This window comes from Callithrix jacchus, chromosome 16 (assembly GCF_049354715.1).
Source record: "Callithrix jacchus isolate 240 chromosome 16, calJac240_pri, whole genome shotgun sequence".
Lineage (NCBI taxonomy): Eukaryota > Metazoa > Chordata > Mammalia > Primates > Cebidae > Callithrix > Callithrix jacchus.
The window spans coordinates 64,257,449-64,274,512 of NC_133517.1; the positions used below are offsets into that span (position 1 = coordinate 64,257,449).

At 48.2% G+C, this 17,064-nt stretch overlaps 1 protein-coding gene across 4 annotated transcripts in view; it reads right to left on the reverse strand.

Moving 5' to 3' along the window:
* TG (thyroglobulin) overlaps nt 1-17,064 on the reverse strand; it is a 275,822-nt gene that overhangs the window by 14,174 nt on the left and 244,584 nt on the right. For all 4 annotated transcript variants that reach the window (XM_078353142.1, XM_035277468.3, XM_035277469.3 and 1 more), the window contains 2 exons: nt 11,489-11,670; nt 7,845-7,952 (listed from right to left, as the gene is read on the reverse strand). In XM_078353142.1, coding sequence (XP_078209268.1) covers nt 7,845-7,952; nt 11,489-11,670 — 290 coding nt within the window. The remainder of the gene's footprint in view (nt 1-7,844; nt 7,953-11,488; nt 11,671-17,064) is intronic.

Sequence of the window (17,064 nt, forward strand, 5' to 3'; positions counted from 1 at the left end):
ACTCCACTGTTCAAAGAAAAGTCAAAGGTGGTCTTGTTGAAATGTCTTCCACACCACTGAGATGTAGGAATGGCATCCCAGCACCCCGGAGGCCACGGCCTTCAGAAGAAAGACCCAGATGCAGCACACTATTCAAGTGCCCTAGCACACCCTCAGCCTCATGAGGAATTGCCGTAGAAACCATGAACTCCACAGCTGGCCCAGCCCCCAGGCATCTTAAAATGAGAGGCTTTCACGTCCTCTCTGAGTAGCTACAGCTCCTCACGCAATGTCTGGTACCAGAAACCACTCCAGTTGTGGCTGCTTTCTTCCTAGGACCTGTTGAGCTCCAATTTGGATCCTTCCTGCATAATACACGAAGCAGCGTTAGTAATGCCAACCAAGTAAGTGTTCACTCTCTGCCAGGCAGTTAGGCCCAGAAGCGAGGCTGTCCATGTGTCTTCTTTAATCCTGACATATCTCATAGTAGGCATAAGTACTGTCAGCTCCACTGCCCAGATGAGGAAACTGATGCTTAAAGAGGCATACAGAAAGTGGCAGAGCCCTTGAAAGACAGGGGACAGCAGAGAACAAACTGGTGTCCTCTACCACACTTGCAGGGGCCCAGAGCACAGACCAGGGCTGGGGGGTGGGGTCCCCAAACCAGGCCACAGGGTCTGAGTCCTATGCTCATGAGCAGCAGAGGAAACAGATGGGGCTCCTCCTGGAAATGATACCCACACCTTCAAAGGATGAAAGGGGCTGTTTAGAGGGAGGACATCACTGGGGAGTCAAAGAGATAAAAATGCTGGAGATGGGCAGGGAGGGAAGGGTCCTAGCGGAATATGCAGGTGGTGCCTTGAGAGGTACCTGGGCAAGTGACAGGAGGCATTAGAGAGAATGTCTAGGGCCTCAGACCTGGGAGAAGGCAGCTGGCCAGGGCCCCTCTGTGTGTGAACCTGGAGGTCTGTTGGCCTTCTAGGTCACCTTTGTGACAGAAGGACTGAAGCCGTCCCTCTGGTTCTGTGGCACTCTATCTGCTTGCGAAGGCTCCATGGGGCCACGGAGAGCATCCTGGCGTGGGGACACGCTGCACTGATCCAGGACCAGTGTCTAGGAGAGGGGTTGCTACCCCCTTTTCGATGCCGTTAGTAATAACTTCAGTTCTAACAGATCCCAGACGTGGTTCTCAGTCAGCAAGGATTGTGTCCCAGGGAACATCTGACAATGTCTGGAGGCATTTGTGCTTGGCACAGCCTAGGGGGACTGGAGCTGCTGGCATCAGGTGGGCAGAAGCCAGGGGTGCTGCTAAACATCCTTCAATGCTCAGCACAGCCTTCCACAGCAAACCGTCATCTGGCCCTGAATGTCAACAGTGCTGACATGGAGAAGCCCTGGATTACAGGCGTCGCTGGAAATTCCACTTCCTAAATCAGAAGGCTCCAGAGACAGACCATGGGAGAAACTGGCTCAACATTTCCCCAGTGAGCAGAGATGAACAGGAGAAAGCTGGTGGGTTTTTTTCTCTCATCAGTAGCCTTGGAAATCAAAGCTGCCAGGTAACGCACACATAGACACACACACATGCATATGCTCACACGCAGACATTCAGACACACAACCCAGATCCGGCTCTGGGCTAAACACTATGCAAGCACTGTCCCCCAAACCCTCCTACTGCCCTATGGAACAGGGCCTGTTACTCTCTCCAGATATAGTGAGGCTACATGGAGGCTCAGAGACATTATGTGACTTGCCCAAGGCCACACAGCTAGGAAGAGAACTTGTCCATTGTAGGCACTCAATAGGATTTAGGGTGAAGTGGGTGCGATTGAAAGAAAGCTGGAGAGAGGGCAGGGAACAGGATATGGGCCCAGAATGCCACTTACTGGCTTGGGGAAGAGGAAATGATCCATTCACATCCCTGGGCTTCTGTTTCTTTACATGTAAAATGAAGGAGCTAGACGGTTTCATCTTCTATATTCTATGATTCTTTGAATCTGAATCTTAAACTGGCACCTTTTTCTCACACTAGAGATTTTGATTTTCCTGTCTCCTCTCCATCTGTTATGCCTATTCTTTCCCCACAGAAGTTTGCCCTCAATTTTAGGAATGAAAGTATCATCTATAATCCAGGTGCACAGTAAGAAAACCACACTATTCTGTGATCAGTTTACAATAGTGTATAAGAAGGCAATAATTCATTGTATTTTTTTCACTAGCTGTTGACAGGAAAGCTAATATATGCTAACAGGAATGGAGGTATGAGACAGATGGCAGAAAATGTAACACACGTATATTTTAAGTATGTAGATTTGAGCCAGAAATAAAATGGGAGATGTGACAGCTCCAGGGCAGAGAGAGAAAGAGAGATGTCTTTTTGGGACAATAAGATAAACTTGCCAAAAATCAAATGAGTTAGTTTCTGTGAGTCATTCATTGATTCAATTATCTACTACATAGATGGCACCATATGTGATGGTGACGGCGAGAGAAGATATCCACACAGGGAGTTGACAAGAATGCGTTCTGATGGCCAAGGAGAACAGAATACTTTTAGCACTGCTTGCCTGTCTCTGTTTCATGTAAAATTAATGGTCGTCACAACCTTTGAGATGGGTTCTATTATCATACCCATTTGCCAGATGAAAAAACTGAGTCACCAAAAAGGTTACATGACTTGTCTTAGATCCCTGAGCTGATAAGACTCAAGGATATGGTTTTTGCCAAAATAGTAGATGCCAGCATCTCTGCTTTTGACCAGGGCATTATTTTGCCCCTGTAAGAGTACCAGTACCACTACTGTACAATGTTTCAGGGATCTGAGGGTCTCTTTCCTCCAAAAATGATAAAACTGAGAACCAAATGATGCCTTAAAGGTGACTGGGTCCAGTAGTTTCTCATACTTTCTAAATTGAAAAACTTTGAAATGTTACTCAAAGCTTAGTCTGTAACACAGGGAGTAAGGGGCTGGGAGGCTCAGACCTACCCCTTCCTCACAGAGGCTCAGGCTCCAGGCTCCATAGAACCCAGTGAAGAATCAGTGCTTCAGACCTCTCCTGCCTCCCTACTCCCACTTCACAGGTGGCCACACTGAGCCCGTAGAGCCTAAAAACGAGAGTAGAAAGGACTCATTCCCCACCATCTATCCTTCAGCATGATTTCTGGACCACCTACTAAGTGCTCATCTGTGCCAGGAGGGTTAGTGGACTCTGAGGTGTGAAGAGTCATGAAGCCTTGGGAGGCAGTTGTGAGGGTCTCTGCGTGAACATGGCTTGGTTTCATGGGAGGTCCCCTGGGTCACTGCAGTGGAACCCTGTCTCTAGGGACATGAGGATACCACTCAGCAACATTGAAACCCACACAGGTCATGGGAGCCTGAGGTCATGATTCCATTTAGTTAGGATTGCTCCTCTGAGGACCACCCCAATCCCAGGTCCAAGATAGACCACTTTGGGCCACTGCCACTCAAGAACCTGTTTGGCAGGATTCAGTTTAGAGAGAAAGACGGTGTTACAGGTTGAACTCTGTCTCCCTCAAAAAGATATGTTGGGGTCCTTACCCCAAGTACCCCCAGAATGGGACCTTATTTAGAGATGGGGTCTTTATAGAGGTCATCAAGTAAAACTGAGGTCGTTAGCATAGGCCCTGACCAATAGAGGTGGTGGTGTTATAAAATAGGGAACTTGGATCCAGAAGCTGACATGCATACAGGAAGATGATGTGAAGAAATACCAGAAGAAGAAGACAGATAGTTATGAGTCAAGAATCGCCTTAGGCCACCAGGAGCTGAGAGAGAGGCCTGAACACATCCTTTCCTGGCGCGTGCGGAGGAAGCACGGTCCTGCTGACACCTTGACTTCATCCTTCTGGCTTCCAGAACTTGAGACAACACATTTCTGTTGCTTTAAGCCACCCAGTTTCGGGGCACTTTGTCACAGTAGCCTATGAAAGTCATCCAGGTAGGGCCCAAGCACTATTGATTCTGACGGCGGTGATGTGAATGCTTTCATTTTGTTTTGCTTTGATTGTTTTCACCCTCATGTAGAAGACTCATTTCTTATTTTTTGCCACCATAAATTCCAGGGTCCAGTGGTACGTGCATATTTGTAAGGCTTTTAATGAACTGCTGTGGGAGGGTTACACCTTTCATCATAATCTCTGCCTTCCAAGCGAGAAAGAGAACCAGACAAAAGAGCCATGCATTGAGGGTGAATTCTGGAGAGCCCTGGCATGAGAAGGACACTGCCACGACTGATTCTAGGAACTTTTTCCCATGCTGCACCTCCCTGGCCACGGATGGCCACAGACCACTGGATTAGGCGGGCGCTCTTATCTCCACCCAAACCACAGGGCTCTCGTCATCATTCCTTCTCTCCTGCAATGCCTCCTTCCCAGAACCCTGGCCTGCCATTTATTTTTCCTCTTACAACCTGGAGGCATTGTTTGAATCTCTAGGTCAGGGTGCAATTCTAGTTCTAAGCAATGAGACCACATGTTGGAGTGGAAAGGGTTCTGAAGCTCAGAGAAGCCCCCGGTGGGTTCCTGCTCTCCATCTAACAAGTTGCTTGTTCTTTATGGAGTCATGTTGCACTCCTTGAACCTCAGACTCTGCTATGCTCTGAATGTTTATGACCCTCCAGAATCCACCCAGGCTGAAACAGAATCCCCAGTGTGTTAGTATTAAGAGATAAAGCCTTTGGGGCTGCGTGCAGTGGCTCACACCTATAATCCCAGCACTTTGGGAGGCTGAGGCGGGCAGATTGCCTGAGCTCAGGAGTTTGAGAACAGCCTGGGCGACACGGTGAAACCCTGTCTCTACTAAAATACAAAAAATTAGCCGGGTGTGGTGGCATGCGCCGGTAGTCCCAGCTACTCGGGAGGCTGAGGCAGGAGAATTGCAAAACCCAGGAGGAAGAGGTTACAGTGAGCCAAGATTGTGCCACTGCACTCCAGCTGGGTGACAGAGCAAGACTCCGCCTCAACAACAACAAAAAGAGTGGGAAGTAATGAGGTCATGAGGGTGGAGCCTTATGAATGGGGTTAGTGCTCTCATGAAAGAGGCCTTAGGGAGCATGTTTGTCCCTTTCACCAGGAGACAATGCAGAAAGAAGGTGCCATCTGTGATGCAGACAGCATGCACCCCACTAGACACCAAATCTTCCCATGCCTCGCTCTTGGACTTCCAGTCTCCAGAACTGTGAGCCATTAGTTTATACTGTTTATAAATTATCCAGGCTAGGGTACATTTACTATGGCAGTCTGAATAAACTAAGACACACTTCATATCTGTAAAATGGAGGTAACCATTTCAACCCTGCAGAACTCAGGAGGATTCTGGACATTTCTCGTGGAGTGCTATAAAAACAGAATAGTCTGTTTGGGGACAGCAGGTGAATGATGGATGCTTCGGGGGAAATGAGAACTCCTCAGGGACTGTATTAGTTTCCTGCATCTGCTGTAACAAATCACCAGCAACTTAATGGTTTAAAACCATCCAAACTTTTTCTCTTATCGTTCTGAAGGCCAGAAGCCCAAAACTTTAACTGAGCCAAAACCAAGGCATTAGCAGGGCCACACTCCCTCCCCGTGCTCTCCCAGTTTCTGGTTGCTACTGGTACTCCCTCCCTGTGCCCACATCACTCGAGTCTCTGCCTCTGAAGTCACATTGCCTTCTCTCCTCTGCAGACAGTGCATCTCCCTCTGGCTCTCACCTCTAAGGATGCTTGCGATGGCATTCAGGGCCCTCCCAGGTAATCTAGGATAACCTCCCCACGGCAAGATCCTTCACTAAATCACAACTGCCCAGGTTCTTTTTCCTTATAAGATAACAGTTCCAGGTTCCAGGGATTGGGGCCTGATATCTTTAGGTGGCCACTATTCAGCTAAGGTATTTTACTATGGCATCCCAAATACACTCAGACACACTTCCTCTGTAAAACAGAGGTGACCATTTCAAAAAAATTGGGCTCTGGACTTTTTCTGTGGAGTGCTACAAAAATGGAAGAGCCTGGGCTTGGCACAGTAGTTCATGCCTGTAATCCCAGCACTTTGGGAGGCCAAGGCTGGTGGATCACTTGAGGTCAGGAGTTCGAGACTAGCCTGGCCAACATGGTGAAACCCCGTCTCTACTAAAAATACAAAAATTAGTCTGGCGTTCAGGTGCATGCTTGTAATCCCAGCTACTTGGGAGGCTAAGGCAGTAGAATCTCCTGAGCAAAGGAGGCACAGCTTGCAGTGAGCCAAGACTGCGCCACTGCACTCCAGCCTGGGCTATAGAGGGAGACTCTGTCTCAAAAAAAAAAAAAAAAAGAAGGAAGAGTCTGTTTGGGGAAAGCAGGTAAATGATGGGTGCTTAGGAGAAATGAACACGCCCTTTCTTCCCCCTAGTGGCAGTGAGGCTACTTGGAGAGCATTGCTGGGGAATGGGAAGAAGGTGGCCAAACCACCAGCCGTGTCAATTACAGGACAGGTGATAAGTAGTCCCTGGTGAAAGGAGGACATGAGAGGGAGTCTATCTTCAGGTGGCCATTATTCAGCCTGCTCTAGGGAAGTTGCTACTTGTAAAGATAAATGATGTATGTTTATAAGAGTTTCCTTGCCTTACTAAGTAGCACAGGGTAAAGCCCTGTTATAGGCTGGATAACTCATGTTCCAGATACTGTTAATGCCAACCCTAAGAGGAAACATTATTAGCCTTATTTTGTAGGTGAGGATATTGAAGATAAGAGAGAGAAAGAAAACTACCTATGCGGGCACAGCAGGTATGTGGTGTGGCTGGACTGAAATCCCTAAAGCTGTAGTCTTTTCAGCCCAGATCCCTGTTGCCCATCAAATAGACCGTAGATGTGCGTGATGAATATTCTTGACCCCAGACAGCAGGCCTTGCTTCCAGTCTTAGAGAAAATGAAACAAGAATGGTCTTGCATCTTTTGCAGGCATGTGTTCTGAAGATCTGTTACCTGTGAATGCTTATTGGAGGCTGAGCACAAGGACACCACTACTTTCTTCCCCTAGAAGAGTAGATAGTCTCGCTAAAGGCATCTCACTGATATCTGATGTGGCTTAATGCAAGAAGTCACTGCCTCAGTGGGAAGGGTTCTGGGATTTTTCCACATGGGTAAATGGTATAGGATGTAAGTTCACGGGGCAGTAGAACAGATAGCCCCGCAGTCCTCCCTTCAAAGCACTGGTCATCTAAGTCCTCAGCTGCCCTCTTTGCGTTGCTGTTTCACTCCAAAGCTGAGATCACGAGTGTGCCCTGTCACTTAGTCTCTCTGCTTCCTTTGTCCAGCTACTGGAGCTCTGACACCCAAACCTTTCTTTTTCTTTTTAAAATCTTTTCCTTGGCTCATGGGAAACTCAGGGCTATATTCTATGCTCATTGCTTGGCCCTTCCTCTACTGTTGGTTTTCCTTCGCTTGTGCCTATTTCTCGTTTTCATTTTGATGACTTCACTGCACCTGATATGTTATTCTAAGGGAGCTTGAATCTATTCTGGAAATAAGAATGATGTATAAATCAAGCATGAATAAAACTTTCCTTTGGTTGAAAAAAATCCTTTTTGTACTTTGGAAAGTCATTGTCTTAAGCTAGTGCTCAGTTTCTGGAGGAAGAAAAAGCATCTCTCAAGTCAAATTAATTAATTAATGACTAACATTGCAGTTCCAAAGTGTGTCATCATCACTTGCAATTTAACTTTCCCTGCCTACAAGACAGTGAGATGAAGTGGCTACTATAATTATTTCTATTTCTCAGATGAGGAAACTGATGCTTAGAAACGTTAAGTGGTGTGTCCCATGTCATTGAGCTGGGACTTGCCTTCCAGTTTTACCTTCCGTTCTCTGCTTCCCTGCAGCGTCTTACCTGCCGTGGCCGTAGCTTTTGGGAGCGTGGTACATGAAGACGTTTCCTCGGGTTCTCTTTGCCCAGGCACTGGCCATGTCGATTATAGGGCAGGTGATAAAGTAGTCCCTGGTGACAGGAGAACATGGGGGAGTCTGGTTAAACATGGCTCTGTGGACAACGGTACCTGAAAAGGGTTTCTCCCAGCGAGGGCCCCATTTGGCCCCCAAAATGCCCCTGCCAGGCCTACAAGAACACCTTCCTCCAGTTCCCCAGCAATGCTCTCCAAGTGGCTCCACTGCCACATTGATGGGAGAGCCAGGGTATGGTAAGTACACCACCATCCCCTCTGGTAGGTGGTAGGCTTGAAAACTGGTGTCCATGTTGATGTATTTTAGGTATCAAAAATACCATGAAATAAATGTCTTCCCAGGACATCAATTTCACTTAAAGATGTGGAAGCAAAACATTTCACAGTAACATAAATGCAATATACAGTGGAGATAAATGCAATGTACTGTGGAACGGAATATAAAATCATTGTGCATTTTAAAAGAAGTCAGAGCCCCCTAAGATAGCTCATGCATATGATACCCTTAGTTCAGCCCAGTCAGTGGCTCTCAGCAGGGGGGATATTGCCACCCCATCTCTACCTCCCCTAGTAAACATGTGGCAATGCCTGGAGGCCTTCCTAGTTGTCACAACCCGGAGTGGAAAGGGTTGTACTGGCATCTAGTATGTGGGGGTCAGGATGCCGCTGATCATCCTAGAGTGGAAAGGGAAGCCCCACAAGAAAGGAAGACCCAGTCCAAAACGTCTGGATGAGGAGGTCGAGAAACCTCTCTTGTTGGAGAAAATTCAGGAGACCAGAGACAACGACTTTTCATTGGTTCTGTCCCTAGGGACAACAAGCAAAGGATGAAACAGAAGGATTTTAAGGTGGCTACTGCCACGGCAGATTAGCACCCCGAGGCTGAGCGAAGAAGAAAGAAAATGGGGTACTTTTTGTACATCCAGGATGACGTAGCAGCTAACAGGTTTACAGAAGCCAGAACAAAGAACAGTTAATTAATTTGCAACATGTCTTTTGATGTACATTACACCTAAAAAATGGCATTTTGAGAAACGCCCACTCTGTATGCTCTTTGGGTGTTATCTTGCCCTGTGACCTTGCAGCTGGTCAGCAAGAAAAACAGGAATTTTGAGATGCTGGGAGCTTTGCTGACAATGTGGGGAGAATAGATAAGGTAGGTTTTACAGGGAGTGAGTTAATTTTAAGCAGAGCTGGGGGTTAGGTTTTATGTTAAACAGCACACAACACAGCAAAATTTATTTATCATATAGGAACTACAAATTATAAGGTTTTGTTTTTACTATTATTGCTATTATTTAATTCCCTCTTCACCCTAAGTTCTGTATTTGCTCTGCCTTTGAGGGTACCATGAATCGATTTCAGAAGCAGCAGCTTACAACAGTGGGGCTCTGCCTGTGCTGACACGCAGCCTGTGTGCTTAGAGAGGCAACCCCGGCTGTGCAGCAGACAGACAGACCCTGGTTGGCCCTGGGCCCACCAGGCTTTCAATCCCATCTGCATTGCAGAGTAAAGATGAGATACTCAACAGTTCTTTTATGTCCTTGAATCTCTGTCTTCTCAGCTGAGAAGTGGGGCCAAGAGTCTCTACCTGGAAGAGATGTTGTAATGACCAAGTTTAATAACACCCATGGGTGTCCCTCAGTAAAAGGGGTGCCCATCTTCCTTTCCTGTTTCTTGGGATAAAAGCATCTGGTGAGTCTGTTGGGTGCTAGAGTGTCCCCAGGTGAGGCTCTGAGGTTGTGTGGGGCACCATGGGTGTCTTGGGGACAGATGAAGCCAGCTGAGTTTCCTCCTGCATTGTGAGTTTCCCCGAGGCATTGTGAGCAAGACAGGGATGGGATCGAACCTACGGGAAGAGTCATGCACTGGCAGGCCTGGGGCAGGACACTGCCTAGAAAACTACTCAGAGACAGAGCCAGGGCCTGAGTCTGTGGCAGAGGGAAAAAGCTCCTGAGCTAAGGTAGAGCTGGAGTCTGTCTTCTGAGTGAGACCTCTCTTGGTGATGCTGCCTTTGCTCAGTCTCAGCTCTCACCCCAGCACGCAGGTTGTCCTTAAGGTCACATAAGGCAAAATTAAGGCAAGAACCTAGGCTTTCTGATCTCTAGCCCTGAGCTCTCTCTGCAACACGATCTAGCCCAGCCCTGACTTGATTATAAGCCTCTCAGGGTCAGGGACTGGACATCTGTGAGTTCTTACAGTCCAGCCCTGGCAAGGCCTCCCAAAATAGCTGTTGGCTGTTTCATCTAAAGTGAATATCTCCACTAGAGGGAAAATTAAAGCCTTTCAGTACCCAAGATCCAAGTGGGTGGTATAGTTTTATTCTGAGCCAGTGACCTTCCAGTTGGAAACCACAGGCTCCTGGGTGGAGAGACCAATTGAGGCAGTGGGTTTCTAACACATTCCAGCCCATTCCTTTTCAACAGGGTCTGGTTCAGCAAAGGATGCTGGGCCTTGACATTGGCTTTGTCCCCAGGGACAACAAGCAAATGGTCACTGTGGACCTCCCGGAGGGAGAGAGACAAGGAGGCACAGAATGCTGAAGGCACTTACATCCCTGTCCATTCTTCCCACTGGGAGCAGGAGCTCTGCAAAGGAAACTGAGAAATCCCAGGCACCTGTGAGGGGACTCAAAGGTGACCTGAGCACCAGAGTCCCACTGTAGTCTTATCCTAGGGATCTCAGAAGGAAGAAAGGACTGGAACCCTGGTTATTTCCTTATTTCTATTCAAAAATCATTTCTTGTGCATCTGCTGCACATTTCTATAAAAGTTCTCAGCCTCAGTGAGCGCATGCAGTACTAGGAAAGGGAGGTAGGTCTGTCTTGACAACCCCTGGGATTGGAGGGGAGGGCATGCTGCGAGAGAGGGACCCTGGGGACAGCAGGGCCTGGGGGCCACAGCCTTTAACCATCTTGGGGTGTGGGTTTGGGCAGCCCTCCCCAAGTGAGAGAAGCTTGAGCGTGAATGGGGAGAAGGTGTGCAAGCAGTGGATACAAGAAACAGTGGGCCCCAGAGAGAGAGAGGGCATGGCTGTCAGAGCCTGGGCTGTTCCCATCTGGGGAGTGGCATCAGCCACAAAACCTCCCCGCCTCCAGGGCTCTGCTTCCCATGTGCCAGGTGAGTCTGGCCTGCAGGGTAGAGTCAGGTGAGGGAGCTTTGAAAAATGCTGGCCCCTATGGGGGCTATGTGTCACCTACCCTTTAAATGCCCCCATGTGTGGCTGAAAGGCAGCCAAGACTGGGGGCACTGGGCTCAGTGAACGCAAGGCCAAGAGCATGGGAGGCTGTCCTGAGCATTTGCTGAGTGGCTGCTTCAGGTAGAGCGTGCACTGGGTGCCTCTGGCAAATGCTGCTTCTCTGCCCTCCAACAGCTCCCTCATGCCTAGGAAAAGTCAGGGCCACCTCTCATGTCTCCCATTGTCCTGGGCTTTCCTGGCAGCAGGGTCCACCCCACATGCCCCCCAGGGCTGCCCCTCAGCAGGGAAGCACCCCATGCTGTAGGCTGAATGAATGACGTAGAGGAAATCGCAAGCAGAAAGCCACTGCTCTGTACCCTCCCGCAGCTTAGCTTACCGGGTGGCATTCTCCAGAGCCCGGGAGAAGGAGGCGTAGTCATCCGAGGAGTGCTCTAGAGAGTAATACCATGTAGCAGCAGCCTCAACGCGGGCATCTGAGTCCTCGCCGCCCAGGGAATTCTGCAGCGCTTGGTAAAAGGCTGTTTTGCTACTGGTCCGGCCTTGACTTTCCTCAAATTGCTAGAAAAAAAAAAAAAAAAGATGTGAAATTCCCCAGTTGAATTCTGAAAAATCTGTCAGTGTCCCCCAAGCCCTTGCTCTAGAATTTTCTCTCTGGGAAGCAGTGGAACATGGCATTAAACACATGAGTTTTGAAGCCAGACTGTCTGGGTTTGAATCCCAGCTCCGCCTCCTTCTAGCTGTATGTCCTTAAGCAAATGGCTCTGTCCCTCTGTGCCTGCCTTCTCCATCTGAAAATGAGAGTGCCTGCCACATAGGATTCTGACAAGTACTTAAAATGGAAACATGTTCGCCTGAGAACAGGTCAGACACCGAGTTTCACTTGCTTTACCGGCTGCTTGCTCAGCCAGCTCGTGGGTAACTATGGTCTGATTGTGTTAGGAATGCTAAATTCCGTTTCATTCATGAACTCTGTCACTCATCATATGAATGCTTCATGCACACTTTCATGTGGATAGTCACACTCTTCACCCGGGCCAACAGTGCCCCAGGCTTGGAGAAACAGCTGTGAACACGGCGATCAAGCTCCCTGTCTCTTGTTCCAGTGGGCAGAGGCGGGAAATAAGCAAATAAATGCATAGTGTATCAGGAAACAGATCCTACAGAGAAATATAGGGCAGTATAAGAGGGACAGGGAGTGCTGGGGTTGGGGCTATTTTGCATAGGACGGCCAGGGAAGGCATGCAGCTCTCTAAGACGTGTCCAGATGAGAGCAACTTTCTCTATTTCTTTTTCTCTGCCTTTCACTTTCCTTCCTTCATGCTTCCCCTTTTCTCTCCCTTCCCTCACATCTTCTCCCCCTGTCCCTCTCTCTCCTTGTCTCCCCTTCTGTCTCTATTTCTCTCTGTATTTCCCCCTCTCTGTTCTTTCCTTGTCCTGGTGGTGCTGCTGTCTGCACTGCCAATCACTGCCTTCCCCCAGGACCCAGTTTCCTCCTTTCTGAAGACAAGGGCCTGGGGAAAGCATGGTGGGGGGGCGGCCCGGGTGAGAGGTCCAGCATCCTGGACCCCTGCACAATCCTGTGCTACGTGTTTACATATTTCTAGGACCTTATGTAAACGGTGAAACGTGCATATCAGCACACTCTGGTGTGTTTAAATTGCTTCTGCAAACATTTCCAAACACACAGGATCTGTGGTTAGAATTCCAGTAGTAAGCAATCCATCCTGGGTGAGAAAGCCCCTCCTGGGTGAGCACAACCCCTCATGGATGAGCGCATCCTGTCCTGGGTGATCCCATCCTCTCCTGGGTGGGCATATCCTCCCTGGGTGAGCACATCCCCTCCTGGGTGAGCGCAGCCCCTCCTGGGTGGGCGCATCCCCTGCTGGGTGAGCGCAGCCCCTCCTGGGTGAGCACATCCCCTCCTGGGTGAGCGCAGCTCCTCCTGGGTGGGTGCAGCCCCTCCTGGGTGAGCACATCCCCTCCTGGGTGAGCGCAGCACCTCCTGGGTGGGCGCATCCCCTCCTGGGTGAGCGCATCCCCTCCTGGGTGAGCGCAGTGCTTCCTGGGTGAGCGTATCCCCTCCTGGGTGGGCGCAGCCCCTCCTGGTGGGGGACCCTTGGCCTGGTGAATGAGAAGCCAGGCTGAACCGTGCTGGTGGACTAACTGGTCCTTCAGGATGACCAAAGCCAGGAGTGCATGCAAAGAGGGCTTCATTCTCATTCTATCAATAACATTTTAATTATTGGAATAAATTCTGGAGCAAATATGAAATTGTAAAATCCGAAGAGTGAATCTATTTGACCACGACCATGTAAGTTCCATTTTATACATAGGGAACACACATGGACACACACAGACCTGAAATAGCATTCACAAATAATGTTCACACTCCATACTCTTACCGTCTACAATGCATCTGAGAGTTTCCATTCTACTCTATCCTAGTCTAGTCTATTTAAAAAATGCTCACCTGTAATCTCTCATGTGGACCCTATAACCAGCTCATAGTTTAGGGGAAAAACTGCATTATATTCTCTGTCCTTTTCTGCCTGGAATATTTCATTACAAAAATAATATTAGCCACCCACTGGCACTCCTCTGATTATTTCTAAATTTTGTGCCACACATTTCACACATATATTTCAAGGATATATACATATATCCAAATAACCAGGTGAACTGAGCATGACGTTATCCCATCGTACGAATCATAATTCCAAGGCTGAGAAAACCTATCTCGCTTGTTAGGGCCACACAGATAGGATGCATGAGGCAAGATTGAACCCCAGGTCTTGCTGCTGATAAGAGACAGGCTTGTTCCCCCAGCTATAGCTTAAGCAGTACCCCACATCAGAGCTGTGGATGATGGTACCACAGCACACGGAAGGATGGATGCTTTGCCCACAAGGTGCGTGGCCCAGAGCAGTGAAAAGAGCATTGAGTTTGGAGTCAAAACTTAGGTTTCAATTGCTGTTAAATTTGGGGGATTTGGGAAGGTACATTTTTTTCCTCTCTCTGAGCCTGACACCTTCCAAATGTGAATGCATTGTGTGTATTCGTATGTCTCCTGTGAAGTCACCTGCTAAGGTTCTCTCCTAGATGTGGCTGGTTGTCTGTGGGTGCAGGCTAAGAGGAGCCGGGAAGTCTCAGTGCAAAGGGCACTTTGCACTTTGCCTAGAGCTGGCAACAAAAATTTGGGTTCCGTCTCTTGCCTTTCTCAGCTGTGTGACTTTGGGCAAGTCACTTAACCTCTCTAATCCTTAGCCTCCTCAAAGGCAAAAGGGAGTTAACTAAAATCTGCTTTGCAGCATTGTTCTGAGAATGAGAAACGACCTTTGGTGGCACCTAGCTCAAAGTCTGGCATACAGTCCTTAATAAAAGAGATCTGCTTTTATCTATCATGGGTTTCATCATTTTTTTGTTTGTTTGTTTTTTGTTTTTTTTGAGACAGAGTTTTGCTCTTGTTACCCAGACTGGAGTGCAATGGCGCGATCTCGGCTCATGGCAACCTCCGCCTCCTGGGTTCAGGCAATTCTCCTGCCTCAGCCTCCTGTGATCGTTTTCAATTAGAAAACTGAAGGAGGAACACAGGGCCCCAAATTGCTTTATTAAATGAGAAAAATATTTAAAAAGTGCTGTGTATCTATCTTCATGGAAGAAGGCTCTCTTGCTGCTATTTCTATTCTAATTCCTTCATACAAATAATATGAATATTTGAAAAACTGTGCAAGAAAATATAATAGCTCATTCCAGTGGCTATCTCAGTGCTAGCCTGTTTGCTTAGCTCTGAGCTGTGAGCAGGAGATTGGGTGATGAGTGGGTGGGGCAGGTGGAAGGCACCAAACTCGAGGCCTAAGTACTGCTCACAGATGCTTTACAAGAAGGGATTCGTAATGCTCCCACCTCAGATACTGGGTGGGTCTAATGCCCAGGGCTGGAGTGCAAGTGGAGAGAACTCAGTTCTGGGAGCCCAGGATGGTACAAGGACAAGGGTGCAGTGGCACCAAGTTGGGTTCTCCCCAGTCTGCTTTGCCACATGGGAGGCATAATCTGCCTTCATGTCTTAACATGAGGGAGCTATGCTGAGGTCTGGGTTCCAGGACCTCCAAGTCCCAGCACCCGCTATGTGGCAATCACTGGGCAAACTCAAGAGAGTGGCTTCCTCTCTCTGGGTGCCATTTTCTCATACATAACATGAGGCGGTCATAGTGAGACCCCTAGCTAAGACACCAATGCCTCCTGGGCTTGAGAGGAGTAAAGCAAATTCATAAATTATCTCCTCCCTGTGTAATGCCATTCACTGCATTACAAGAGGAGACAGCTTAGCAGTGAGAACGATGCTGCCTGAGTCATGTCGGCGAAGGGAGTAGCCAACGTCAGCACCAATGACACGCACCAAGCACCCATTGTGTGTAAGATACTGTGCTGGCCCCTGGTCCACCTCTCCTCATTTTCCCCCATAACTATCCTGAGAGGATGGACAAGGAAACTGGCTCAGAGAGGCTAAGTGCTGTCTTACAGGGCTGATTAAGTCATACAGGTGGGGAACAGATCCAGCTGTGCCTAGCCCTTGCCACCCTGACAGGCTGCCACTGGGCCTTCAATTTCTGTAACTCACGAGAACTAGGCTGCTGAAATAGTCCCAAAGTGCCCAGCATGTGTAAGGAGTGCTGTGTCCTCAACACCAAATGTTCTCTCTTACTTTTAAGCCTTTGCACCTGCTGTTCCTCCTGCCTAAACACCTTTCCCTAGTTTGCCTGGATAACAGCTATTGAACTAGACCCAGGCTTTTTAATCTAATGAGCATTAGAGTAGCCTGAAATCTTGATGAAATACAGATTCTGATTCAGCAGGTCCAGAGTGGAGTGCAGGAATGTGCATTTTAACAAGTTTCCAGGTGATGCTGATGCCATTGGCCTGGGGACTTCACTGCCAGCAATAGGATTATAAACAGAACATCCAGGTTTTTCCCAGGGCTCACCTTCTCCAGGAAACAGGACAGACAATGGTTGAACGGGCAGGCTCTACAGTCAAACTACGTGAGATCCACTTTACTCGGGATACCTGCCTTGCAGTTCTGGGATCCTGAATAAACTGCTAACTCTCTCTGTAGCTCAGTTTCCTTAATTATACAAGGTGGATAATGAAGAAAATGCCCATTGTGTGAATTACCTACAGATTCCAATGAAACATGCATTAAAAGGGTTTAGCACAGTAGTTGACACATGGTCAATAAATGTGAGTGATGATGATTAACTTGTCCCAGGCTAAACCAGGGGCCACAGGTGCTGTGTTTATTTGCCTAATGTTCCAGAGTACTACATGGCAAAGGGTCAGGGACTGTGTTCATAGTCCCAGTGCTCAGTATGTGACAGGCATGTCATAGGTGAATATGCTTTGGATGAACAGCCTTTGTAGAGATAATAGAGGTTAGAGGTTGAAAGTAGGACTCTAAAGTCAAACGTCTTGGGTTTCAAATTCCAGACTTGGAAAGGTCTGGGCTTGGAGGCTAACTGTACTACTTCTTAGCTGTATGAACTTGGGAAAGTTATATAATCACTCCATGTCTATTTCCTCATCTGTAAAATGGGCACAACAAATTACCCTCAACATAAAACTGTCATGAAGTTAGAAGAGGTGAAACCAGCAAAGTGCTTAGCACTGTGTCTATTGTCATTGTTGTTAGGTGTTTGTAGACCCAGCCTTGAGCCCAATTCAGACAGGCCAGGGAAAGCCCATGTCTAGAGAGAGAGGTCGGAGCAGAGCTTTGTCCACCTGAGGCTGAGCTCAAGCACTTGGAACCCCTTTTCCAAACCCCTGCTACAAAATGATTGCCCTCAATCAAGGATGGAGCCTCCTTCATGGGTTCTGTAGAACCTCCTTGCAAAATGAGCTTTTAGGAGTGCAGGGACACCAAGCCCTGGGCATTGCCAAAAGAAGTCCCTCTTGCAT